This window comes from Phytophthora parasitica (assembly GCF_000247585.1).
Source record: "Phytophthora parasitica INRA-310 unplaced genomic scaffold supercont2.21, whole genome shotgun sequence".
Taxonomy (NCBI): Eukaryota; Oomycota; class Peronosporomycetes; order Peronosporales; family Peronosporaceae; genus Phytophthora; species Phytophthora nicotianae.
Genome location: NW_008649007.1, coordinates 89,290 through 114,499, shown reverse-complemented (window position 1 = coordinate 114,499; position 25,210 = coordinate 89,290). Strand labels below are relative to the sequence as shown.

Here is a 25,210-nt window from a genome sequence, read left to right as displayed (position 1 = left end):
TTCACGAAGATCAGCAAGGATGGTATCATGACGGGCTGTGTGGGGTGCCTGGACGGTTGGCTCTGCCAGATTAGAGCACCAAGCAGCCGAGAAGTACCCGACGTTGCTGCATTTTTCTCGGGGCATTACCAGATGTACGGCTTGAACGTTCAAGCCATTTGTGACTCGCTGTGTCGGTTCACAGGTTACTGCTTTGACTCGCCGGGCAAGGTTGGCGACTCCATCGCGTTTAAGAAGTGGACACTAAGTGACGAAATCATGGAGCTACCTCCAGGATACTACTGCGTTGGAGACAACGCGTACCCGCTGTCAGACTCACTACTGGTGCCATACAATAAAGTGGAGTTGAAGAAAAAGCAGGACTCTGATTTTAGTTTCTATCTCAGTCAGCTCCGCATTCGGATTGAGATGGCGTTCGGTTTGCTCGTGAACAAGTGGCAAATATTCAAGAAGCCCTTGGTGGTGGATTTCAAGAACGTCAGCAAAGTGATCAAAACGTGCATGAAGCTCCACAACTTCTGCACTAACGAAACCTTAATTAATGCTGATGCAACGGTGGTGCACGACCGAGTGTCGAGTGCATACCACAGACTACGAGAATGCGCCTACCATGCTGCGGATAACAGTATGGAAGACACGGACATTACGGGCGTTGAACTTGACAATGCTGCTCGCGGTCGGATCCTGCGCCAGATTATCAACGACCACATCCAAGACTTCAACCTTTGACGCCCAAGGACGCGTTAAATTACCTGTTCAGCGTTCACGTTAGCGATCACCTCGCATTCCAGTTCCAGAATCTGATCTCTCAGTTTTTGGCGCTTCCCACGCTCCTGCGCCAGCAAGCTTTCGGCATCAAACTCGTCTTCGTCACTGTCATCTTCGTGCTCTAGGATGTGCGTCTTCAGCTCGAGAATGTTGCTGTTAGTGCGCTTCAAAATGTCGGACAGCATGCTGAGTCGATGTGAGATCCTCTTATCGTGCAGCAACAAAGCTTGTTCCTTCCACGTGGCTTCTTGAGCTTCACTGGTCTCGTTCGCTGCCGCGATTGCACCCACACTGTCCGCTAGGGCCGCCAGCACCTCCGCCTGTGAGCTGTTTCGACGCTTACGGTTGCCCTTCTTGGCTCTGCTTGTGCCCTCTTTCTGCGAGTCGTCTTCATCGTCCGAGTATATGTTCGCTGAGCAGAACTCGCGACCAGCACCCCGATGATTGCACCACTGGTGCAAGTAGAAGACATCAGCTCTTCCTCCACAGTACTCCCAGAAGTCGTCGCCATGCTCGCCAGACTTCTTCGATCCCGCCTCTGCCCGAGCAAAGTTGCCACTCACCTCACGCCACATTTTGTGGAGCTTGGCGGCCGAATGGGCTACCGTCTGCGAGGCCCGAATGTCCTCAAACACGGGGTCGTCCGGAGAGATCAGCGCGTCGAACTCGACGTTGTCCTCGCTGAATGCTGTCGCTATGTTCTCCCAAAACGTCGATCCACCTTGGTCGAGCTCGCGCCGGCTGAGCTGGTCCCCAGAGGTCAGGAAGGCGTGGAAAAAGCGCTCCGAAAACAGCACGTTGAGCAAGCGAAACATGCAATTCTTCGTTCGCTTCTCCTCCTCCTGATGCCCGCGCCTCGCGTCACTCCTTTGCTGCTGCACACGCTTCCGGATGGCCTTCTTGTTGTTGTCGTACGCGTTCAGCAGCGCAATCCTGCCCTCCTTGTTCGTGTTCTTCACTACGTTAAGCTTACGCGCCGTGCACTCGAGCTTGAGCTGGGGTAGCGACCAGTTTTCGTACGCCTCCGAGGTTGGCACGGGCACGGGCGTCTTGCGTCGGCTCAACAGCGCCGCGCTCACTGTCCATGTTGCTGGCGCCGCCATGGCCAGGGAGAATTTCCGCTGGGAGCTGAACGAGCGCGCGAAAAGAAGCTTGCAACAGGAGCTCGGAAACTTCAAAGGAAACTGTAGCCAAGTGGCGAGACCTGGTCAGATCGCGATCCGGTTCGGAACGGCCAAAAGTACTTCCCCAGGGCATCACCTAACCTCCCCTTTTCCTCGCGCCCCGCGCCCCGATCCGATCCCGGTTCGGAACGGCCCATAAGCTAGCTAGATTCTGGCTAAAAGCTGCAGCGGAGCGCGGCAACGGGTGCAGTCAGCGATCAAATCGCTATTAATTATTCATCGTTTTTTTTTTTCGTCAGGACTTGTAGCTTTGCAGCGATAAACTCGCTCTGAGTATTGAATCAGCGGTAAATATGCTCAAATATTGCTTATAAAGAAAGTAATGCAAGTATACAGCTGTCACATCTACAGCGGTGATGGTAGCCTACAATTGGTAGGTAAGTAGAGCAAAAAGACAACTTGAAACGTCGTAGCTGCGACGAAAGAGGCTGAACACGTTTAATATAAAAATGTTAGCACAAAGGCCGAGGGCGGAACCACAACGTGTATTGTTCATACCCGTTTTTAGGCTGGTATTTAGCTTGATCAAGCTCTAGCTACTGGCACGCTTTAACACCGACGAAAACTATAGTAAACAGCAGTTTCTGTTAACAAGGAAGCGAGATTGGTAGCTCGGGGGAATCAACACTGTCAAGGAGGGATTGATTTTGTAGTACCAAACGAATGCATTCCCCGCTAGCGCGTAGTATGGGCAATTGTCGCTAGTTCCCAAGCTACGTTGCGATGGAGAAATCACTATTAGTGTTAGAAATCGCAATTCTGTCGGCAATAATATCCAGAGCTTCCCCGGCAACCTACGGCATTAATTTCGGGAGAATGTATGCATCGACAACAAAATTCTATTCACTCATTTTTTACCAGCACGCGCCGTCGATCTCCTCCAGAGTTTCACGTACTTAAGTGCGTACAAACCTGGGGTCTTCCTTTTAGGACCTCCAATTTTGAAAATATACCGCTTTAAATTTAATTTTAAATACCGCTGTGCTAAAAATATAACCTCGAATAGTAGACCCCTTCCTAAAATAAGGCTTACCAAAAAATGCAAGACCTACCTTCGGGGAACATTCAATGTGATGAATATGTTCTCCGAATGTACGGCACCACCACACTTCCACTTTGCCTCTTTCAGGAGAGAAGTCGCAAGTGCCAAACGATGATCGGCGACTTCGAGTACCTGCAGCAGCGTTTAGCACTCCGCGTGGACGTCATGCAGCGCCACATAGAGGGTGTTGCTGAGGTGATACTGGCCCCTAGAGCGGCAGAGCTGCGCGTGCTTCGGCTGCACGCTCGACAGCTAAAAGTGAAGAGCGTGTGTATTAACGGTGTGAAGGCCAACTTCGAGCAACTTAACTTCCTGGGCGAGATCGTGGACGAAAACTACAGAGACTTGGCTACATTCGACCTATTCTACCGCGGCGCTATCGTCGCCTCTAAGGAAGGCGAACTCATCATCGAGATCCCGAGAGACGTAACATTCCAGGAGGACGAGGAGAACGCCGAGGACTCGAGCAACTTAAGAGACCAACAAGTGGAAAAAGACGATGACGACGGCGAAGAGACAGAAGTTGATACTCAAAAAGAACAAAAGTTGGTACTCGATGCCTGGGACCTCGATCGTCTGCCCAAGAGCTCCACAGGCTTCAAACCTGTGGTTGTGAGGGTCGAATACGACGTTGACGAGCCCACTGGTGGCCTGAGGTTCGTGCTGCCAGACGAACAGTACCAACCTAAGAGAAGTCCGCACATGTACACTTATTGTGGACCTTTTGGCGGTCTGTGCGACGGAGCACGGTCCTGGATGCCTTGCAGAGACACTTTGAGAGATGCCTGCACATTTAGGATCGAGCTTACAGTGCCCGACTGGTGTGTGGCTGTCTGTAGTGGACAGATGGTGCAACAGATTCTAAATCCAGAGACAGATGCGGACGGAGGACAGTGGAGGACGTTCAGATATGTCGTAAACCCCAAGACCAATTGCTCGTCCATTGGCTTTGCAGTGGGACCTTTTAGACTCTACGTCCCGCCAGAAATGCCCCGAATGACGCACTTTGCATTGCCCGAGTGCTTCGAAGACCTCGTGCATTGCACGTCCAAGTTGTCCTCGGCCATGACGTATTTTGAAGGAGCACTGGGCACTTTGTTCCCATTCAAAACGTACCAGCAAGTGTTTGTGGAAGATCTACCGGATCAGCTGCAATATATTGCAGGAGGAGCCATTCTGGACCAGAATTTGCTGCATGGACCGAGGATTATTGATCGTGAATTACCATCGCACTTGGCACAGGTTAAGGCGCTTGTAGGCAGTTGGATTGGCGGCGCTGTGGGTATTCAAAGTACGAAAGACGCGTGGGTGTTGATTGGTGTTATTGGGCATCTAGTGAACACGTATGTCCGCTCTGTATACGGGGAAGAAGAGTATGGATACCGTATTCAACTGGCGATGGATGCGTTGACTACGATGGAGTTGACGACAGATCATCAGTCTCCAGCGTTGCTGTCGTCGGAAGTGGACGTGTATTCAGAGTACGACCCGTTGTCGCTGACGCTGCTGGAAGTAAAGGCTCCTCTTGTGCTGCATATGATTGAGCAGCGTGTAGGACCAAAGCATTTGAGTATCGCTATTCAACGTGCTGTGTCTGAAGGAGCTGGTATGGCAGCGAATAATGCTGCAAGTGGAGGTGACGCGCCTAATAATGGCGATAGCAAGGATGAAGAGAATGGAAAGAGCACTGACGACAAGAAGAGTGCAGATGAAGAAGGAGACGCTGGTGCTGAGAACTCTAACGCGTCAGGGAAACCAGCCAATGGAGCGACGTCATCGGAGCCTTTGACGACGTTGTCATTCTTGAAGACAGTGAAGACGATCGCTGGTGCTGCAGGTCAAGACCTCACTAAATCGTTCCTTACGTCGTGGATTATTGAGCCTGGGATGCCTTTCTTTACGGTCGGATACTGGTACAACCGTAAGCAGACACAAGCAGAAGTGGTGTTGCAACAGGAGATTCCCCCTGGAGGGAAGCTTTACACTGGTCCAATCACCATTACGATCGTCGAGGATACGAGTGAGTACACTTATCAGAAGCGTATCGAACACAAGCGGCACAAATTCGACTTCCCATGTCACTCGAAAGTCCGAAAGAAACGTCGAAAGCGTCAGGGACTCGCAGACCCGGACGACTCGGTATCTGTCGGTGGACCAGGGATGGGTCTGAACGATACTCCAGTCTTCTGGGTCAAGATCGACACGGGTTGTGCCTGGCTACGACATGTCGTGATGCATCAGCCGGACTTTAACTGGATGGAGCAGTTGCTCTCGGACAAGAAGGTTGGCTCGCGTGTACATGCTGCTCGTGCGTTAGCGCTCTTCCATCGACCTCACGAGAAGCCGAACGTCATGTCATGTCGAGTTCTCACTGAGTGTATGAGTGGTCTTACGACTCATTCAAGGCGACTACGTGCCGAAGCAGCTCAATCTCTCGGCATCTGGCAGTCGATCCACGCACCTCTCACGAATGCGAACACGCAGCTCCCCATCTGGAAGGCCATGCACAATCTTGTGCGTATTTTCAAGGAGCATTTCTTCGATCGAGCGACAGATATGCCACTGCCGAACTACTTTTTGCCTTCTGGCGGCAAGGTTATCCTCGAGGCCCTGGGAGCACAACAGGCGTCGATTTCTAGCAAGCAGATCCAGGTGCAAGACTATGCTGAGGGAGAGTACGAAATCAAGAAGAGTATTCCTAAGGCACTAGCGATGATTCGTGCTCAGAACGGCAAGACGCCACCGGAGATCGAGAGGTTCCTGCTGCAATTGCTGACGGAGAATGACAACTCGAAGAATTACGTGGAAATGGACGACCAATCGCAAGTGGCGGACGACTGCTACTACATTGGCAACATCGTCTTGTCACTGTCCGTGTTGAGTTTGGATCGTCCTACTCGCTCGGAAGACGGTGACGCGGTTGCGCTCGAGATCCTGCGCTATCTGCACTACGACCAAGTCCAGCCCAGCTACAACAAAACAATCACCGTGTGCTGTCTCGAAGCCTTGTGTAACTTGGTGTTGGCAGGACGTTGCGAGGAGAAGCTCGTCAACTTCCATTCATTCGCATCGCCCAAGCACTCGAATCTCGTCCGCAAAGCTGCCATCGAGAGTATTCTCCGTCTATACTTCGCTGAAGACCCCAATGGCCCAAATACGGGAGACAATTCTTCATCGATGGGAATGAGTTACTCTGTCAACACCAGTAAATCTAGTCGACGAGGAGCGACTTCGTTGTTATCGAACAGTTATGGAGCGACGGCTGCGATGTTGTGGCTGTGTGAGTTGTTGAAGGCGGAACAGTCTCCCGGGATCCGCTTGTTTGCGGTCCAAGTGTGTCTGAACTGCATGCGTGGGTTCCCACCAGGTGTAGGCAAAGAGGTGCTTGCTACGTGGGACCACAGCTACACTCTGGGTCTGATGAATTATATCGAAATGAAGGAACCGACGTCGTTCGTGCTCAAGAGTCCGGAGAAGGACAAGATCTTGGGACTGTTTGATCGCCCCAATCTAAGCAAACTTCGAGATGACAGCAGCTCGGCTAAACGTATCGCTGAAGAGCTGTGGAACCTGATGAACACGAATGCTGCCATGGACCAGAGACTTCGTGTGGCGCTCATTGTTCTATACAGGAAGATCTGGGGAGAGACGACACCAATAGCTGTGGCTCATATCGTTCAGGACAAGCCTGCGAACTGGGCTGGAGGCTATGAAAGCTTGCGATTGATGATGGAGGAGAGTAAGAACCGGATGCTGATGAATGGAGGACGTGCTGGCGCCAATACCGACGCTGGCAACGGACTTGGTCGAAAGCATGATGACGATCGTAAGCGAGGTTTCTCGTCGACTGCCAGTAGTCCAGCCGATGCTGCACTCGAACAATTCCGCGGCAAGAAATTTAAATTCAAGATGGGCGATACGACGTTCCGATCCCACAAGCTGTAAGCCAGCAATGAAACAATGTTTTAAGCTTTATGTAGTGCTGTATTTTCTTAGTTAACGAGTAAAGTGATGCTGAGCTTAGAGCAGTTTGGCACGCACGACGGCGGCCTATAAGCCCCTGGAACCTTACCCGATGGGATGGATCTGCGGTAGCAAGTACTTCAAAGTCATTTTTCACCGTCGCGCTGAGCAGCAACTGTCCGGCACCCTGAACGCTAATGAGGAATGCAGATTCTGGATATCAAGCTGAAGAGATAGACGATTTTGTGTGTGCTGCTCAAACAGGACGAAACACAGGTAAATTATGCGAAAATGTTTAAATTACATCAATCCATTTACGTGAATTTCCATTATTGCGTTGCAAACAAGAATCGGTAGCTGCAAGCTGTCGAAAGCTCCTCTTCAACCTGACCGCGCTCGAACAGCTTGATTATTTCCTCGGAGCTCATAGTAGTCTGATCTCTGATTCTGCCCTGCTTCTCGGGTCGTGATTCTTTTTGGTGTGTGTCTGTCACTGATTGAAGGTGCTTCATCGGCGACTTGCGGCAAGAAGCAACAGCTTTCCCACTCTCCACCTGCTCCGAAAAGTTCTGCGCGACTTCCATTCCTTGTGCTAGCCTCTTTGTCACTGTGGTTTCAGTAGGTCTCAGTACGATCGGGATCTCCTTGGTTACTTCCACCACTCTGTTCACAACACGTGGCTGCAGATACGTGTCCAAAACGGTGCTCTTGAGCTCCATCAGCTCGCTCTGCAGTGCCTGGAGCTCCAGTCCTCTCGAAAACTGCGTGGCCGACGTATTAGCCTTAGGTTGCTCCGCAGCGGCTTGTTGCGCAGCCAGATATTTGGTCACGCGCGCTCTCAGCAGCTCCGCTGCCTGGTTGTATTGTGCCTGCTGGTCCTTGACCACGCTCAGCAGCGCCTCCACTCGCGAGTGCATTCGCTTCCGACGCTGCGTTTTGTCAGCCTCGTGCTGAAGCAGCAGCTGCTGCGTTTTCCGCGTCTTAAACTGAGCATACCCGTAGCCCAGCAACGCCAGTAGCAGTGTCACCACGCCGTACTTCTTAACAACGAGCTGCAGCAGCTGAAATAGTGATGTGGAGGCTGCAACTTGAGATCCTGGTGGCTTAAGGTCCGTTAGTCCTTCGACCGTGCGCTGCGCTAGCTGTGAGAGGCCATTGCGGCGCTCCACGCTCTTGAGACATTGAGTGATTTCCTCCGGGGACAAACCTTTCTTCTCCAGAAAGTCCACGCGCTGGGCGAGCGATAAGGCGCGCACGGTCGGATGCAACAGGAACTCTTCGCACTTCTGCAGTAAACTCAGGTCTCGTGAAGCCGCCATGGCGAGCGCAACAGGGAGGTATACCCTTTCTCCAGCTGGCAATATGGCTTGCGTGAACAGCTACGATGATAATGTACTGAAAATTTCACTGTGATGTGGCCAATAAGAAGCCTCTTTTTTAAACAGCTTGAGGTGAGTAAGGAGCTGTGTGTCTGCACATCTAATTGGTCATATATACGGATATTATCAGTGCATTCTGTGTGGAGCTGACTTAAACCAGTGAATTTGACGTGATGTAGAATACCCAACTTAAAGGTACACTGTACCATTGCGTCAGGTTTGATTGAGCGGGACTACGCCGAAACGAGTCTGGGAGTTGCAGTTCACTGGCGACAAGAGCACTGATAATGCCAGCGTCTGTAGCGGATCAAGGCGCGCTGCCACAGGAGGTGATGATTTACGAGGAGTTAAAAACACCAGAGATTGATCAATTGGCTGCTGGACGCTGTCAACCTGTCAGCGGGAAGGTAATGGAGACCGGCAAAAAGCGAACACTAGACGTAATGCAGAGTGATGGTCATATTGCAGCGAGGAAAACAGTCGAAGACACGCCGGATCGTACTTCGAGCGAGGACGAGCAGCAACGACGAGACAATCCTGGAGCTGTGCACGTGGACGCTGGGCTTCCCCCGATGGCTCCCACGAAGGTCCCGCCGAAGTCGGCAATGGCAGCAAAAGAAGACGCAAACAAAAATCAAAGTGAGAGGTATAGGGCTGCGAATGTGGTGGAGGTGGTAGGAGGAGATCGACTGCCCAGACCTCCGGCTGCAACGAAGAAGACGAAGCTGGGGAAGGCCAAGACATCGAAGAAAGCAGCTACGAAATCTGACCAAGAGCGGAGGAGAAAACGGAAGGAGAGAAATTCAAGATCGTCTGCAGGCATCTCGCAGGCATCGGCGGAGATGCTCTTCCAGTGCTCATGCCAGCTACTGAGGACGCAGGCGCTGGAGTATGATGTGCGTGCTCGTGAGATGGAGGAGCGCAATTCGACACAGGCGAAGGAGATTGAGGAGTGGGAGAAGAGGATCCGTAGTCTCAAACGCGAATTGGAGGAGTACGCAGACGAGCTGCCGTCGAGTGAGATGGCAGATACGGCTTTGATCGAGGCACATCCCGCGGCTCAAAGAGCATCCGGGGAGCAAGCTAACCCACTGTCAGCAATGGCAAATGCTGTCAATTTTGGAGCAGCAGCCGCTGTCGAGTCCTCACTGCCCCCTGCTGTCATTGCCGCCGAAGCCAAGCTCCAAGAAGAGCTGCGGAAGCGGGCAGAGAAGGTGAACGAGTTTTGCAGAAGTGTACCAGGCTTTATCGAGTCCCTGGACAAACCGGCCTCGTTCTGAAATTATCTATCCGGTCGACGTTATTTTATTCCGAAGTCTCAATGGGGCATGAAGCGGCAGTAGGTACCTAAGGCGAGCGCCCCATGCGTGTCAAAGTTAACAAGTTCAACAACGTCCATACATTCTTGCAGTCATCGCGATCTTTTCTTGTCCGACGTTGCATTCTCATGATCTTTCATTATGCTACTTCATAGGTTTTCAAGAGTGAAGGTCTGTATCCATTCGATGCCCGCATCCAGTGCGGAATTCGATCACGACCACCGCAATGGCTTGGGGTAAGAACCGCCGTGCTTCCTCTGGAAACAGCAGCTCCCGTCCGTCATCTTCTGCAGGTCGAGGTGGTCGTCGTCCACCTGGAGAACCCACAGAGCAGGACATCGCACGCAATATTCAGCGCAGCGCAGTGCGCGTGCGTGTACTACTCACCCTGAGCGATGTACAGGACGAATCGGAGCTGCTACGTGACCTTTTGACGGCGTTCGAGCAAAACCTCGAAGCGCAGCGGGGCAACGGAGTCACGCAGCGTCATCGCGTTCGTGTTGAGCTGCTGGAATGTGGCCTGAACTCGTGGCAGAACCTGGTGGAGCTGCAGCGTGTGCTTGCGGGGTTGAAGAGACCAATAGAGTATGGAGAAGAGCAGCAGCTAATGGCTAAGACGACGCTGCGTCATGACTCTAAGTACGACGAGTGGACGCTGAGTTTGGGCTTCACCAGAGCGTCCGAGGACGCGCTATGGAGATTTGCGAGTAACCTGATGTTGAGACTCAAGAGCTGTGGAGTGCCGTCCAAGGTGCTACTGTCGACGCACAGATTGGTGGTGCGTTTAGCGTCAGCGTTCGTTGAGTGGGGGAACTTGGAGATTGGTAAATACCAGTGGGAAGGGAAGCAGGCGTGGAGCCAGCTTGTTGTTGAAGTGCCGGGAGAGGAGAGAGAAGAGATTCAACGGGTCTTTTTACCTCCAATAAGTGATGTGGCTCGGGATCCTTTGACTGAGCTGCGGTATCCTGAACTGGTGCCCGTTGTTGATGATATGCTGAGTAGCAAGGATACCGGAAAGCCTGTTGTCGTTATTCTGCGTGGAATTCCGGGAAGTGGGAAGAGTACGCTTGGACGTGAGATTGAAGCAATTTGTCATCATCGAGGAGTAGCACTCACGGCGTGCTCTGCTGATTTTTTCTTCGAAACTCCGCGAGGGTATGTGTTTGACGTCAGGAAGTTGGGTGCGGCCCACAGCAAGTGTAAAGGAGACTTTACTAGAGCTGTTCACGGAGGAATCCCGCGAAATATAAGCGATCGCAGCTATCACCAACACGTTGTTTTGGTCGATAACACCAGCACCCAGAGATGGGAATACGAACCGTATGAGGATATCGCCAAGTCGCATGGGAGTCGTGTTCATATAGTTGAGATGAAGTGTGCAGACGCCTTGATGGCGTTTCGAATGGGCCAGCGCAATTCTCACGGTGTACCTCCTGATAAAGTCGTCAGTATGTTCATGCGGTGGGAGGATGACGCACGCGCTCACTGCTTCACTCCGCAGTTTGAGCACGCGAGACTCACGGCAAACCCATTGTCGGATGGAGATGTGGGCGGGTTGACGTACCTTGGTCTCTTCTTGAACGATGATACCCAGCAGAAGATGCTGTCGCAGATTCCTCTAGTCCACCCAAACAGACTTGCCGACCACGTCACGCTGTTTTACCGACCGAACAAGCAGTACACCAGAAATGCCGAGCTTGGTGCTCCGTTCACAGTTCGTGCAATTGAAGTCGTGCAAGATGATCAAGCTCAAACGCTTCGTGTGGAGCTAGATGAGCGATTACCCTTGCAGGTGAGAAACAAGATACCACACATCACGATGTCGACGAAAGATGGAGTAAGTGCGTCGTACTCAAACGATCTCCTGGAGAGCAAGTCAGCTAAGCGAACGATGCTTAACCCGCCTATCGAGTTCACCATGCGTCTTGGAGCCGCACTCGTTATTCAAAACCAGCGAGTGATCACAACGTCGTCGCCGTTTGCTGTAGACACGAGCTGCTGCTCCAAGAAAGAGATGAGCACTCCCAATACCAACGGTGACAAGGAGGACAAAGTTGCTTCAGCAACGTCGAGATTGTTTGTTCTGTACGTGAACGAGGGCGATATGTTGCAGGACAGTGAAGATGATACAACCAAGCTTTTATGGAGAGTTCAGATCATGCACCACATGGGCTCTAGCTGCAAAGTACGCGGGCTGCTTTGCGTTCAACGATACGAAGAATCGTCTTCAGCGTCAGTTGCGACGACACTGAGCAGCATTCAAGACCACTTCCTATTCTCCTCGACGCTTTACTTTGACGACGTGATTATGCTTCCACAGCATCCTTCATTTCCAGGATTTGAGAAAGCAATCAGTTCGTATGTGGCTGCTGCTGGCGTTGGTCTGGTTAACCACCTCACGCTGATGACTTCGGTGGAGGAATCCATTCAGTGGCCGATCTGCGAGATGGAGTCTCTTCATGAGGCTTCGCTGAATGTTGTTCGTTTTGGCCACGCAACGCAGAGTATCTCAGCGCTGCCGCCAACGTGTCCGACGATCCTTTCTGCACTAGATTTACTCGGCAGCAATATCCAGGAAGAAGTACGAAGTGCGATTTTGGGTGGCGTTAACGCTGTTAACGATGCTTGGGTTTGCGTTCTCGGGGCCGAGGATCGGCAAGCAGTGCAACGGATCGACACAACAATCCCGGGACTGAGCTCAAGTGTTGTCGAGCTGTATTTAATGTTGCCAAGTGGTACTGCAGCAAGCGAGGTAGAAGTGCTCAAGACGAAACTGTTGACTGTGCTCGAAGCTACTCCAAATGTCCATCGCATGCTCCGATCTTGCACCTCCGACCAATTCTACTTCAATATGTGTAGTTTGTCAAGCTACACACCCCACTTTTGCGTGCAAATGGCAAGGCAGCAAGAGGAATCTGACAATCCTGTCACAAACACTGCTGCACAGCTGAAGTTCTGTGAGCACCAACTAAAAATGAGCCATGAGGCTTGTGATGTTGAAGCGTACAGCGTGTTGGTTGCACTCCTACGCGCCATCCTCTTGGGACGTTGTAGCAACGATCTGCCGACTAAGTGCCGTCTGTCTACGTTGATCAACCTTGTCAGTGAACGGTTGGTGCTGCACTACGTTAGCAGCATTGATGATGTTAACCCAACCGCGGACGATGTCACGTCTGGCCGCATTATTACCACGCTATACAGCATGCTGACTTACTTGTCCAAGCTGGATCCGGCAGAGTGGGCTGCTACATTCGGAGACTCGATTCTTGCGCTACAAGGCAGCGAAAAGGCTCGGGCAGCGTGGAGGGAAGCGATGGATACTCTGATGCAAAGTTGCGCTGCCGTGATGACCTCCCATTGCTGCGTAAGCGACGACTCGAAGAGTGCAACCCAGTTGAACCCAAACGACCATCTTCGAGTCGTTGTTGCACTCATGAAGACCGACAACATGCGAGTCCATGAGATTCGTACGCGCACTTACATAGAGATGTCTAGCCGATCTGCATGGAGTCCATTGCATTCGCTAGCGTGCTGTGACAAGCTGAGGAGCGTGGCTGCGATGGTGGTGCCTCAAGACGACGACGAGCACAATGGCGACAGTGAATTTTTCTCCTGTGCGCCAAGTCTAGTAGCTCGCCGTGTGGACGTGGCGACGTCGTCGCTTGATCTGCTGCGCAATGTCCTAGAGAAGCTCCACGCGCTTGAAGCTACAGAGTGGCGCGATTCTGAGGGTGCGCTTTCCGGTGACTACGTGATTCGCCGAGCAGAGACTGACGAAGAGGTTCTTATCGACTTGAAGCGGTCAAGCTGAGCAACGAACAACGAGAGCGACCGTGCGATGGGAGGTCTACATATTGGATACCAGAGTGGATTACGCGATGCAACCAGGGGGCGGAAGGCGGCAATGTACATGTGACTTACATGCACTTGAGGACACACGCCTTTAGCAGTGCATTTTGGATGTGCTCCATCGCCAACGTTAACGCTGTTGATTCAATAGCATTGCTGCTATTTAGTGCAGACAGAGTCTAAGATATTAGCCAAAGGCATGTGCATGTTGATGGCATCAGCTTCAATTTGCCGGTGCCATGAAGCGATACAGTAAGCAAGAGCTTTTGAGTCGCTGCATTACGAACAGCAAGCGCTACGACCGCGACCCGTTTGTGCATATAACACAGCTTCAAGATCGGCCACAACCCGTCGATACTCTACGTACCGATATACCGATGCGGATAGTCCACCTTTTGACAACAAGTCTCTGCTACGGGTCGCATCTCACGATCCTCCGCCCGCTCCATATTCCGAGACGCCGTCAGCCACGCGAACTTCCCCCGCTAGTGTCCCCAGCTAAACTCCTTCGATCTGTCCGCCACTCCTGCTTCTTTTCCCGCTTTCGACGTGGCCGACCGTCAGCCACTCCATCCTTCCATAACGGAATACGCCAACTTGGGGCTCAACGATGGAGCCAACGTTGATGGCGATGCAGACGCTGTGCGAACGCTCGTGGGAGCTGCGGCCGCTGTGCGAGACGCTACTTGGTCGACTCGTGGCCATCTGTGGATACACTGACCACTTCCGACAGCAAGAACCGGCGTCGACGGACAATAACTCGGCAGAAGAGTGGCCGAAACAGGTTGATGCGGTTCTCTCGCGCTTCACGCTTCTACTAGAGAGTCTTGCAGCTACGGAGAGCGCTGTGTTCCGCCTGGCAGTCGCTCCGTCTCCTGTCCGCGAACTGCGCTCGCTTCACGTTTGGCTGGATGCCTCGTTTCGCAGTTTACATGCCGAGCATGTGGATCCGAGTGCGTGTTGGGCTCAGGAATGGGAGGAACAGTTGGAGTGTGTAGAGCAAGCGCTGCAGCTCGCTGCTCGGGCGCAGGTGGACGCAGCTGCTGAAAGTACAGCCAACGAGCAGCTCGAGATGATCGCGGTGGTAAAATTCGCCTTTAAGCAGGTGCAGGACGTGACCAGACGGTCGAAGAAGAAGAGATTAAGTCGCAGCAGCGGTGAAACAGCGAACGAGGTGCAGAAGGAAGCCGGCACAGAGCTCTTCCCAGACCATGAGGAGTCATTACGTGTGCTGTTTCGTAGGTTGGTACGTGTCTGTGGTGTCCAGGTGCCTGTACTACCCTCTTGGTTCCTATCACCCGCTGAAGTAGCACAGAACTCCAGCACTTGTTTCCGTGGAGGTCCGCAATGCCAGATCACGAGTGCGAGTTGGCTGCGTAGTCGTGGCCAACGTAAAAGTGGCGTGCAGCAACTTCTCCTCAAGCAGCTAGTGCCTGGAAGTGGAGCTGGATCCGAGGCGGCTCTGGCTCAAGCTGTGGAGGCTGTACAGCGTGAGACTGAATTGCTACGTGATGTCGTTTGTCATCCGCACGTGTTGCAGCTAGCAGGAGCGTCGACCTTCGGATCCCACCCGTTCCTGGCATTCGTGAGTCCTTGGGCAGCTCCGGAGCCTGGATCGGCTACTGTGACGTCGCTTGAGGACTATTTAAACCTGTCTGTGGACCACCGACGTCAATTATTCCGTCTACTTGCTCAGGCTGCTACTGGACTGCAGAGCTTGCATGAAGCTTCGTTAATCCACGGTGACTTGTGCTGCGCAAACATTCTGGTTGGAGATGATGGCCAAGCCAGACTCGCGAACTTGCGGTCCTTTTCTCTGTCTCGATGCCTGTCAAAAGAAGAGGTTAACTCAACACCCACACATTTTTCTGGATCGCTGAGATGGCAAGCACCGGAGTTGCTGAAAGACGACCCGAAAGCTGACTTGGCCTCAGATATTTATGCGTTTGGAATGACACTATTGGAGGCTCTGTCAGAAGAATTACCGTGGGGTTTCATGGCTGATGAGGAGGTCCGTGAACGAGTCTTGGCGGGCAAGATGCCCTCACCTCCTGTGGGAGTGGAAGAGAATGTGTGGTCTCTAGTCGAAGCCATGTGCGACTCCGACCAAGCCGCGAGACCAGATATTAACACGGTTGTCGAGGAACTGCAGGCTTTGGCCGAAGAAGAACGCGAGCGCGACGGAGATGACAAGAACTTTGAAGATGATACAACCCGTCCATTGCCCCTACATCGAGTCTCCAGTGCCGACTATCTCAACCGAGTCGCAGCTTCTCCCTTCGTCACTCCAGTGAAGACTGCGCTGAACGTACCGGAGCTCGTCCGTCGACAGAGTAGCCCTACCGGCCACCCTCCAGTGAATCAACCCACAGCCATTGGAATCCCCGTGCGCGATTTACCAGTATCGCCGATGCATGTCAAGCCTGAATCGCCTACTGCTACGGTAGCTGTCGTAGAGCTTCGACAGAAATGGTTAGGAGTGAAGATCAACTCGATCGGTAATCGCGTGGTAGTGAGCAAGTTTCTACGCGCTGAATCTGGAGCAGCCGGTGAGATTGAGGCCTCTGGTCGAGTGGAGCGTGGTGATATCATCGTAGCTATCAACGGTCAGAGCGTCTGCGGCCTTGATCGTCTTCAGATCGGCGCTATCGTTCAGAGTTCCCCTCGACCTCTTGAAGTTTCCTTCAAGCGTGATCCACAGCTACTTACAGACTCGTTCCGATTCCGCGGACTTCCCATGGACCCTCGTTGGCGAGACCGTGGCTCAGCTGTGCCTTTGCCTGGATCGTTGAGTAACATGCTGACCACCAGCAGAGATGAAGGCAATTTTGACAATGAAACTAGGAAGGCAACTGACCCCTTCTCCATTGAGATGTGGTTCTCACTAGCTGAACATGGCGACACATTCCTAGGCGGTATATTGCTTGGAGCTCAGGACCTGCCATTCCAGGAGACAAGCGACGCTAGTGGATGGCCCTATGTCCACCACCAGCTCTTATCTATCGACCCCATGGGCAACCTCTGGTGCTCATTCCTTAGCCATCCTACTCCGATCTGTGTGGCCCGTGAACTCTCGCCAAACCACTGGTACCATCTCGTGGTGACGTACGGCGGCGATGCCGATTCAGACTGCACCAACTTCTCCAGGACCGACCAGCCGGAGCAATTACTGACCGTGTATCTGAACGGGGAGCAGCGAGTCTCGGACACTGGTCCGCTGCTTGCAGACTGGGAGAAACTGCGTCACGTCAATGTCGGCTCCGGCTGCATCAGTGGCCTGGCACCTGCCAAGCCAGAGCCGCATTTCTCCGGTTGGTTCGGCTTCAGTGGCTTGGTCTTCGACTTGCGCGTGTGGAGACGCAAAGAGCTCACGAGTGCCCAAGTGCAGCTCCTATTCCGAGGCAGCAGCGACTTCGTTGACGATGCCAACTATTCTATTCGACGCGATCTGCTTGGAGAGGCAACCGACCAGACTACAGACAAGACCCGAAGGAAGCGCTCGAGCTCTGCTCGCGCTGCCAAGTTGCCAGGCCCGCCATTCGCCGAACTCGTGCACACGACGTGGCCTCGCCAGGTCAGCGCCCAAGTCTACAGCTAAGGATAGTGAGATGTGTGTTTGTGGTGACAAGTCGTTGAGTGTTGTTGCGTAGATCAGAGCAGTTGAAAATGAAAAATACATTGGTGTCTACATGGATAAATGTACTTGCCCCAACAATTTTTCGATACTAATGCCGTGCTGCGCCCGGGAAGTTATGGCCCACCAGACTAAAAAAAAGATCAAAGCGGGCCATAAAGCTATGAACACTTTTTCGATACAAAGTACTTTTTTTAAGTTTTGCTCAATTTCTAATTCATTTAGAAATACCGGGCCTGTCCTAGTTTAGGCATCAGTTTGCTTCCCTTTGGTCGCCTCCCACGCATTTTCGCATCTACAATATCAGTGCCAGGTTCGCGCTGCTTTTCGAGGTGATAGCTCGCCTTCTTGGCCCTCATCGGCTTCGCTAAGCAGCTTGCTGTCTTTGTCACCGTCTCAGCTCTCTAACCGATCGCTTGTGGTTCTGCAACTCGCTACAACGCGCTCGTAATCACCGTTTACGTTGAAGCATGTCGTTACAGCCGACATTCGACAATCCCACTGCGCTTCGGCGTTTCTTGCAGACGCAGAGCGTGGATTTCATTTGCCGCGACATGATGCCGAGCTTATTGGCTGAGCTACGGCGTCTACCGTCACCTGGAGACGTCAATGAGCCAGCATTGGAGCAGGTCGGCGACTTCTTGGATGCCATTTTATTGGCTCACGCTGACCATCTAATGCTTCAAGACAGTACATTAATACCGAGTGATAGCCACTTACCCCCCGTTACGAGAGACGCCTTCTTCGAGAGATTCAAGCCCAAGAGCAGCACTCAGGTACTTTGCGGCTACTTATTCCAGCGTAACGACATCGTGTTCAACTGCAAGACGTGCCAGTCGGACGAGACGTGTGTGCTGTGTCTCAAATGTTTCCAGAACGGCAACCATGAAGGTCACGACGTCTTTTTCCACCGCACAAGTCCAGGCGGAGTCTGTGACTGTGGGGACAGCGAAGCTTGGGCGCCCGAGGGCTTCTGCGTGTACCACGGCCAAAGAGACGGAGAAGCAACAGCCAATACTAACAGTGAGAGTGCTGGTTCATTGCCCGAGGACATCGTGCAAGTGGCCGATGCTTTATTCACGACAATTGTGGAGTTTTGTGTCGAGATGGCCAAGCGATCCATGCAGGTGTTTGATGCTGAGTATGTGGACGCACAGGGACGACAGACGCTGCATGAATTGAGGCTGAAAGTACAGGAACGAGGGTTTACTATGGAGGACGCACAGAGGATGGAGCGCCAGTTCCACGTGAGAATCTGCAACGATGACGTCCACTCGGACGAAGATTTAATCCGCTCGTTGTCACAGAAAAGGATCCCGAGGGCGGAGGATCTGGTACGCGCCATTGACTCGAATGGATCGGAGATTGTGGCCCAGAACTTGTCGCTACGAGACGCTTTGACGCTCATGCAGGCGCTGCAGAGCGAGGGATGGCATGTGTGTGTGGTTCAGGACCGGTTCATTCATGATGAAGACGTGTTGCTGCGTGTGGCGCAGTGGGTCAAGGTCATCTGCTCGCTGTCCAAGCAGCTCCACGTGCTCTTTTGCGATAAATTGTTCGCTACGGACGGCCAGAGCAAAGAACCGATCCAAGTCATGTTCCTGTCGGACCCGTACTTCCGCAAAGATATCGTGTTGGAGCTGTACGAGTTGTACTTGAAGTTACAGGGAGATAAAGACCCAAAGCTGCAGTTCTCGATCGTCTTCCTCAAGGTTTACAACCGTATGATGCTGAAATATTTCTGTGGCGTCGGCACTCGAGAAGAATCACTGTTCCAGTACGGCGTGCAGATCCTCACGACGCCTTCGATCGTGCACCATCTGGCGAGCCTTGGTTTACTGGATATGCTACTGGATACGATCAATACGGCGCTGGAAATGGCGCGCACGCCGACTTTACCGCCACATCAGCACCAGGGCGTCTGCCACACACTGGATTGCGACCATCCTCTGCTTAAATTCAAGCGATATCATTTCGTGATCGAGAATTTTGGTTATGTATTGGGCATCCCGGCGATGTCCAGTTCGTTGCTTCTGCGATCCGATTTGTTGGAGAAATGGCTGGATGCGCTCACAGAAATCCAAGGGCTGGATCCTCAGGTGCGGATACAAGACGGACGAGCACACGTGACGTACGAGACGCAGTCATGGCTTACAGCGTTCGCGTTCCACGCCAACGTGAGTAAAATCCTTACATTCATCTCCAAGGGACTTCGCTATCACGAAGCAGTAGATACAGATACTCGCAATCGAGATCGGGAGCGTATGGTGTTTAATATGCTGGAGGGCTTTTGGGATCAATTGGATCGGGCGGGGATGGCCACAACTCGATTGCAACTGTACATTTCGCCGTGTGGGAGACTGATGGGCTCGTCTGAGAAGATTGTCAAGTATGACGTGTCGACCCAACCTGTGTCATTCCACAATCCGCTTCACGGTCTGCTGGCCAGTTTTCTCATTGAGAGTCTGTACTATGGTCCGCCAGCGGCCCCTGGCAGTGCTGTTCCGTGGATCACGGACTGGGGCGCACTGCTTGAACGCTCTATGACTAAAGTGTTGCAGTTAAACGGGGTTGGCGGCGAGGAACACAACGATTTTATGCGACACAAGAGGACCATGTTAATTTATGCGATGATGGAGTACCCGCTGCGCTCTCTGGTGCTGTGTGCACAGATCAGCTGCGGACTTTGGATCCGTAATGGCCAGAACATGCAGCGTCAGATGCTGAATTATACGAGTCCGCCGTGGTGCAGCGAACTGCGAGACTTAGATCTGTTCCTCGTGCAGGTGAGCGCGACGATCGTGGGGTTCCCCAAGTTTTTGACCATTTTCTTCGACCGCTTTGGCCTGTCCGAGTGGCTTCTAACATGGGCAAACGTCCGCAATGCTGGTGACGAGAGCTCTGGGATCTCAGCTCGAGAGGCACTTTCCAGCGGTGCAGAGGACGAAAAACTTGTCGGAGTCTTGGAGGCAGCGCTGCTGCAGCTAATCTGGATCGTGACTGAGCTGACGCCCCCTTTGGATGGAATTGAGCAACGAGACACGGTCCTTCGTCGTGAGATTATCCACCGCCTAAGCCAGCATCCATGTCGACTGTCAGAGCTGCTGGACCAGACCACGTTTGTGGTTTCAACGCCGTTCGGTGGCATTTCAGCTCGACAAGAGAAGCAGCACTTAACGCGGCTTGAACGGATCTTGGACGAAGTTGCTGACGAGCAGGTGAAGCGCTCCGTGATGGTGGCTCCTCTGGGCGATGGCGCTGGCGACGATGATAGTATGGGAGACGGATCCATGGAACCTACCAAGTATATCCTGAAGAAGGAGTACTTTAAGGAATACGACCCGTCCTTCTATCACTTGAGTCGCTCCAGTCACGAGAAAGCGCAGTTTGCAAGACAGGAAGCTTTATTCAAGACGTGGAAGGTAGAAGACCAGCCTGTTCCGTTGGTGGCGCAAGTTCCACCTCCTCATGTGTCGCTGGGAAGCGTGCGCTTTCTCGTGCTGGAGAAGGGACTGCTGGGTGTCTTGCGACTTGTGCTGGAGGATGCCAACTGCCCTGATGGCCACTGTGAAGGCACGAGTTGTACGCCTGGAGTCAAGAGGACCAACGTTATGGTTTTACTGCGTGCTATTCACTTGATTAATCTGGTCGTGCTTGTGCTAAAGCGTGGCGCTGGAGGAGCTACGTTGCCGCAAGAGAACGAGGTGGTGTTGTCCGAGAGCAAGAGACGTCAGACACTAGCGCTACTACGCAATGGACCCGAAGCTTTTACAGAGTCTGACACAACGTCTCGTGGTAAGAAGCGAGTGAAGAGACAGCCGATATCCAGTGACGACGATGTGCAGATGAGTAGTGACGATCAAGGCGACTTGAATGACGTACAGGAGTTGAGTATTGTTGCGTTACTAGTGGCTCTTTCGAAAGATATGGTGAAGCACGACTTTGAGACGTCAAAGTCGACGATCTCGGCCATTTATTGGATCCTGAACGAGTTGGCAGCGCTGGACCGTGCGATTCATGCGTTTGTGGAGCTTAAAGTGTGGAGTGGAATGAAGAAACACGAGGAGTTGGTGGCTGAGAATGGCATGTCCAAGGCGGAGCTCAAGAAGCTGCACCAACAACGCGCGATTGCAGCCATGATGGCACGTCAAAAGGCGTTTGCACAGTCCAGTGCCTTTGCTGATATGGACGACGAGGACGAGGTTGACGAGGACTCTGGTGGCTCTGGATCTGGCAAGTTTGGAGTGGACTCAGATGACGTTAGTGAACGTCCTGGACACACGATCGTGTACCGGCCTCCACTACCGCCAGACTGCATTATCTGCTCGCAGAAGGAGAAGGACGAGCCGATCATGTACATTGGCCACGCACAGATGAGTCGAGTCAATGCGCATGCACTTGAAAACCTTCCTGGAGATGTGGAGACTGCGGACGGAAGTAACAGCTCATCGACTTCAGTGTTCCCGCCGCAGATTCATCTGTCGCTGTGCGGCCATGCTGTACACTTGCATTGTTGGCAGAAGTACTTCGAGTCGGTGAAAGCGCAGTCGCGGTTTAACCTCGAGCACAGCCAGACGAACATTGCGTTCGACGCGCACTTTGGCGAGTTCCTGTGTCCGTTATGTCAGGCTCTGAGCTCCATGCTGGTACCGTGTTTGCCAATTTGTCCGCCTTTAACGTCAGCAGACCAACAACGCGATCGTGACGCTATGGAGCGAGTCTTCCAGTCGAAACAGGAAACATCCAGTATTCTATCGTGGTTATCTGATGGACTACCGAGTCGATTGGAAGCGATGGCCCCGCATGACGAAGATATAAGTGACGAGGAGGATGGAGACGAGAGAACGCGCCTGCAGCGTCAAGACGACATTCGTGCTATGAATCAATTCGCTGTGTCATTCCTGGAGGTAATGCTGCGCTTCCAACCTGAGATGACGCATCTGGCAACTGCCATGAGTGCTCTCAAGAAGGGATTCTTCTCTACTGGAGCGCAACTGACTCATTTGATCTGGTCTTCAGTAGCTTCGACGATCACAAGCACTCAGTTGAGTGGCATTTCTTCTGCTATCTATTCGTTTGAAGCGTATGTAGCGTCAAAGAATGCGAACAAGGGATCCAACTGGAGATCGAGTACTCGAGCGAATGGAGGTACAGGCCCTGCCACGGCTGCGTCTTCCTTCTCGTCGTTGAGGATCACCAACATCTTGAACCCTGCGGTACCGTGTCTGAATACACGCGTGGCCGTGTCATTACCGGAATCGCTCGACCCACAGCTGGACCAGTTCACGCCAAAAGACGACAGCAAGTTGAACGTGTTGCTTCGTTCACTACGGCGCATGCCGTTGCTCTTCACCAACCGCCGTCGAGGATTTTACGAGAGCATGTGCTTCCCTATAGCGCAGAATCTTCGACTTGCTCTGTCACCCGAACAGTGGCTCGAGACGTTGACGCACGGACCACCACTGCAGCTAGGACAACCCATTTTGGGCCAGGATTTGTTCTACCTGTGCGTCGCTATCTGTAGCAGTATGCTGACGACCAAGGCAGATATCCTGCTCACGATTCGCTCTCTGTGTGTTTTGCACATGGCTCAAGTGCTTATCCAGTTAGCTCAAATGGAGGCTGAAGATGAAGACGATTGTGTCGAGGAAGAGCAGAACGAGGCGGAGAGAAGACGTGCCACCACGACTGATGATGCCTCACTGGAGCAAAGGGAAGAGATGCAGCGTGGACTGGAGACACTGATAGCTCGGCTCGCACTAGAAGCTGGCGTGAATGTCGTAGATCAAGGCGACAAGGACGAGGACAATGCTGCGTCTTCTAGTCGACGTCCAGCTCCGCAAGGACGACAGCTGCAACTGCTGTTTAAGTCGTCGTGTCTGGCATTCATGAGGCAAGTGACGCTGCTGTGTCGTGCATTCTTCCGAGGTGAACAGGACCCCGATGCCTCGTGGAGTGCCAACTTTGTAAGTTCGTTACGGCTTAGCACAAACTACCACGACATGTGCCAGCAATTGGGACTGCCAAGAATTACTCAGTTGCTGGCGGACGAGGCGCTGGTAGAGTATCTGTTACGAGCAGCTCGTGAGCTACGTGTTCGTCCTACAAGTGCCGCTGTATCTGAGGAGCTACAGACTCGCTACAAGCAACATGGCCACTCTGATCTGCTTGTCGCTGAGCTCCAGAAACTCAGTTTTAACGAGGGCAAGCATGACGCTACAGATCGGGAAGTTCTGATCGCGCGAAGTAATTTACGGGAGATGCCGAAGCTTCCACTCCGTCTAGAGCCGGACGCACAGCAACACAAGAATTTATTCCACTTCGCTAATATCCGGTTGGTCAAGCTAGCGTCGTCGTACACTGATCTGCACTCGGAGGTACTGGGTAAGAGCAAGTGCAAGCAGACGTGGAAGACCGTCGAGAATCCGGCCATTTGCCTTGTGTGTGAGCAGGTTTTATGTGCCGGAACGGAATGCTGTCGACGACGCAGTGACGGCATGGGCGCCTGCACACACCACGCCATCACATGTGGCGCTGGCGTTGGATTGTTCTTCCTCATGCGATCATCGTCAGTGCTGCTCGTGTTTGGCCCAAGGAGTTCGTACTTCGGATCGCCGTATCTCGACATGTTTGGTGAAGAAGACATTAATGTGCGTCGTGGTCGGCCGCTGTATTTGAATGCTAAGCGGATGAAGGCCTTACAGGCCCTATACGCCAACCATCAGCTAGCCAACGAGGTGGCACGTAATCGCCGTACCTCAGACCAGTACATTCGCAATAACTACTACTGAGTAGACAGTGAGAAGAACATAAAAGTCAGGTAGTTGATTCAAGCAGCTGTAAATGCAATAATCTGTATTGGTTTCGAAAAAAAAATCTGTGAAAGAACATGAAAGTCCATTTTTTAATGGCCATTCCACAGGTATTTTTTACATATGTAGATCCGACAACTAGTATTTTAATATTTGGTCTATAAACAATAATTAACAATACAAACCATTAATGGTGTTCGGGATTATGACCGGCCCAATCCACGTAATCATCTAAAAAAGATTTGCTTCTTACATGTATGTTAGCGACACAACTGCAAGTAAAAAGGCCACACGAGTAAATCGCCAAGAAATAAGTTTATCACCAGGAGGTTGTGTCTGTTGGTAAAACAGATACTTTCCAAACCGCCTAAGATACAGTATTCATGCTGAATAAACCATGATCAACAGTATAGGGTCGAAACATTTTTCTAAGAGCACCCTGCGCACTTCACTTTGGTCATTCAGCGCTTGGTTTATACTTTAACAAGTTGTCCCGAGCCAGGGTGTAACGAGGGCCCGGAGACAAGACCAACGCTTCACCAAGATAGTAGGTGCTTACCGAATAGGTAGGAGACGGAGGAGGCCGACGGCTGGGCGGCCTTGTAAAAGAAGAAATAAAACTTGTTGTGTTTTTGCTTGTCTTGTGTACGCTGTAGCAAACTGAAAAGTGGCTAACTCAAATGTGGCCGTGGCGGTGGTCTTCGAAGCATTACTAGACACGACACCCCATCTAGCGCACCTAGGCGTTCCCTGTATGTCCTCCATCATCCTTAGGGGTGACAACCCCACGACACCCGTCCTCTCAGCTCATGAAGCCCTCGAGTGCATCTCCCCAGTGTCTTGCGTCATCTTAACTGGTGACCTCGCGTAGACCACTCTATTTTCTGCCAAGAAGGACAGGAAGCGACGCTGCATTTCATGGTACATGACATTCTCCCCGGTCTAATATCCGCCGTCCTCGACGGATCGTTGTCGACAAGCTCTAACTCACGAACGTGGAATACAGCGAAGCAGCCCGTCCACCATCTGAAAGCTGAGGTATTTCCAAGTAATTACTGAAGTGGCTTCATTCAAGTTGCTGACGCCACGAACGCTCGGTCACGCGACAGGTGGTGACTACAGTACAAGACATCCAAGGATTCCTCACTACCGAACACTCGACGGGTCCGACTATGACCAAGATGTCACCCAAGTTGAGCGGTCCGTATCGGTGAAGCTGGATTCACATTCAGCGGTCAAGAACCCGCGGACTACGGTATT

General features: G+C 52.3%; 8 protein-coding genes across 12 annotated transcripts in view; 6 read left to right on the top strand and 2 right to left on the bottom strand.

Moving 5' to 3' along the window:
• The window catches only part of PPTG_22667 (hypothetical protein), a 2,660-nt gene extending 573 nt beyond the window's left edge, over positions 1 to 2,087 (top strand). The window contains exon 1 of the mRNA XM_008905788.1: positions 1 to 2,087. This exon is cut by the window's left edge and continues 573 nt beyond it. Within this exon, the coding sequence (XP_008904036.1) occupies positions 28 to 729 (702 nt within the window). The 5' untranslated portion in view covers positions 1 to 27 and the 3' untranslated portion in view covers positions 730 to 2,087.
• On the bottom strand, positions 488 to 2,079 carry PPTG_09752 (hypothetical protein). Its single transcript, XM_008905540.1, has one exon. The coding sequence runs from the start codon at positions 1,869 to 1,871 to the stop codon at positions 744 to 746; it is 1,128 nt and encodes a 375-aa protein (XP_008903788.1). The 5' UTR covers positions 1,872 to 2,079; the 3' UTR covers positions 488 to 743.
• Positions 2,088 to 3,036: 949 nt separating the features above from the next.
• On the top strand, positions 3,037 to 7,286 carry PPTG_09751 (hypothetical protein). Its single transcript, XM_008905539.1, has one exon. It carries the CDS (start codon positions 3,043 to 3,045, stop codon positions 6,937 to 6,939), a length of 3,897 nt encoding a protein of 1,298 aa, XP_008903787.1. The 5' UTR covers positions 3,037 to 3,042; the 3' UTR covers positions 6,940 to 7,286.
• On the bottom strand, positions 7,221 to 8,354 carry PPTG_09750 (hypothetical protein). The gene has a single exon (XM_008905538.1). The coding sequence runs from the start codon at positions 8,274 to 8,276 to the stop codon at positions 7,287 to 7,289; it is 990 nt and encodes a 329-aa protein (XP_008903786.1). The 5' UTR covers positions 8,277 to 8,354; the 3' UTR covers positions 7,221 to 7,286.
• Positions 8,355 to 8,559: 205 nt separating this feature from the next.
• PPTG_09749 (hypothetical protein) lies at positions 8,560 to 9,753 on the top strand. The gene has a single exon (XM_008905537.1). The coding sequence runs from the start codon at positions 8,624 to 8,626 to the stop codon at positions 9,614 to 9,616; it is 993 nt and encodes a 330-aa protein (XP_008903785.1). The 5' UTR covers positions 8,560 to 8,623; the 3' UTR covers positions 9,617 to 9,753.
• A 128-nt stretch (positions 9,754 to 9,881) lies between these two features.
• PPTG_09748 (hypothetical protein) lies at positions 9,882 to 13,466 on the top strand (the record flags this gene model as incomplete). Its single annotated transcript, XM_008905536.1, has 1 exon — positions 9,882 to 13,466. One exon carries the CDS (start codon positions 9,882 to 9,884, stop codon positions 13,464 to 13,466), a length of 3,585 nt encoding a protein of 1,194 aa, XP_008903784.1.
• Positions 13,467 to 14,114: 648 nt separating this feature from the next.
• Positions 14,115 to 17,102, top strand: PPTG_09747 (TKL/TKL-CCIN protein kinase; the record flags this gene model as incomplete). Its single annotated transcript, XM_008905535.1, has 1 exon — positions 14,115 to 17,102. One exon carries the CDS (start codon positions 14,115 to 14,117, stop codon positions 17,100 to 17,102), a length of 2,988 nt encoding a protein of 995 aa, XP_008903783.1.
• A 302-nt stretch (positions 17,103 to 17,404) lies between these two features.
• PPTG_09746 (hypothetical protein) lies at positions 17,405 to 24,084 on the top strand. 5 transcript variants are annotated; one of them, XM_008905532.1, is made up of 3 exons: positions 17,405 to 17,451; positions 17,608 to 17,767; positions 17,826 to 24,084. In XM_008905532.1, the coding sequence occupies exon 3, from the start codon at positions 18,245 to 18,247 to the stop codon at positions 23,927 to 23,929; it is 5,685 nt and encodes a 1,894-aa protein (XP_008903780.1). In that variant the 5' UTR covers positions 17,405 to 17,451; positions 17,608 to 17,767; positions 17,826 to 18,244; the 3' UTR covers positions 23,930 to 24,084. The 5 variants fall into 5 exon arrangements, with proteins under 5 accessions (XP_008903780.1, XP_008903779.1, XP_008903781.1 ...); XM_008905531.1 differs by having other exon boundaries at positions 17,405 to 17,470; XM_008905533.1 differs by having other exon boundaries at positions 17,608 to 24,084.
• Positions 24,085 to 25,210: the final 1,126 nt, after the last annotated feature.

What these genes read in the sequence shown, in the direction of transcription:
- PPTG_09746 (XM_008905533.1), top strand. Translation starts at nt 17,609, where the DNA reads ATGTCGTTACAGCCGACATTCGACAATCCCACTGCGCTTCGGCGTTTC.
- PPTG_09749 (XM_008905537.1), top strand. Translation starts at nt 8,624, where the DNA reads ATGCCAGCGTCTGTAGCGGATCAAGGCGCGCTGCCACAGGAGGTGATG.
- PPTG_09751 (XM_008905539.1), top strand. Translation starts at nt 3,043, where the DNA reads ATGTACGGCACCACCACACTTCCACTTTGCCTCTTTCAGGAGAGAAGT.
- PPTG_09750 (XM_008905538.1), bottom strand. Translation starts at nt 8,276, where the DNA reads ATGGCGGCTTCACGAGACCTGAGTTTACTGCAGAAGTGCGAAGAGTTC.
- PPTG_09752 (XM_008905540.1), bottom strand. Translation starts at nt 1,871, where the DNA reads ATGGCGGCGCCAGCAACATGGACAGTGAGCGCGGCGCTGTTGAGCCGA.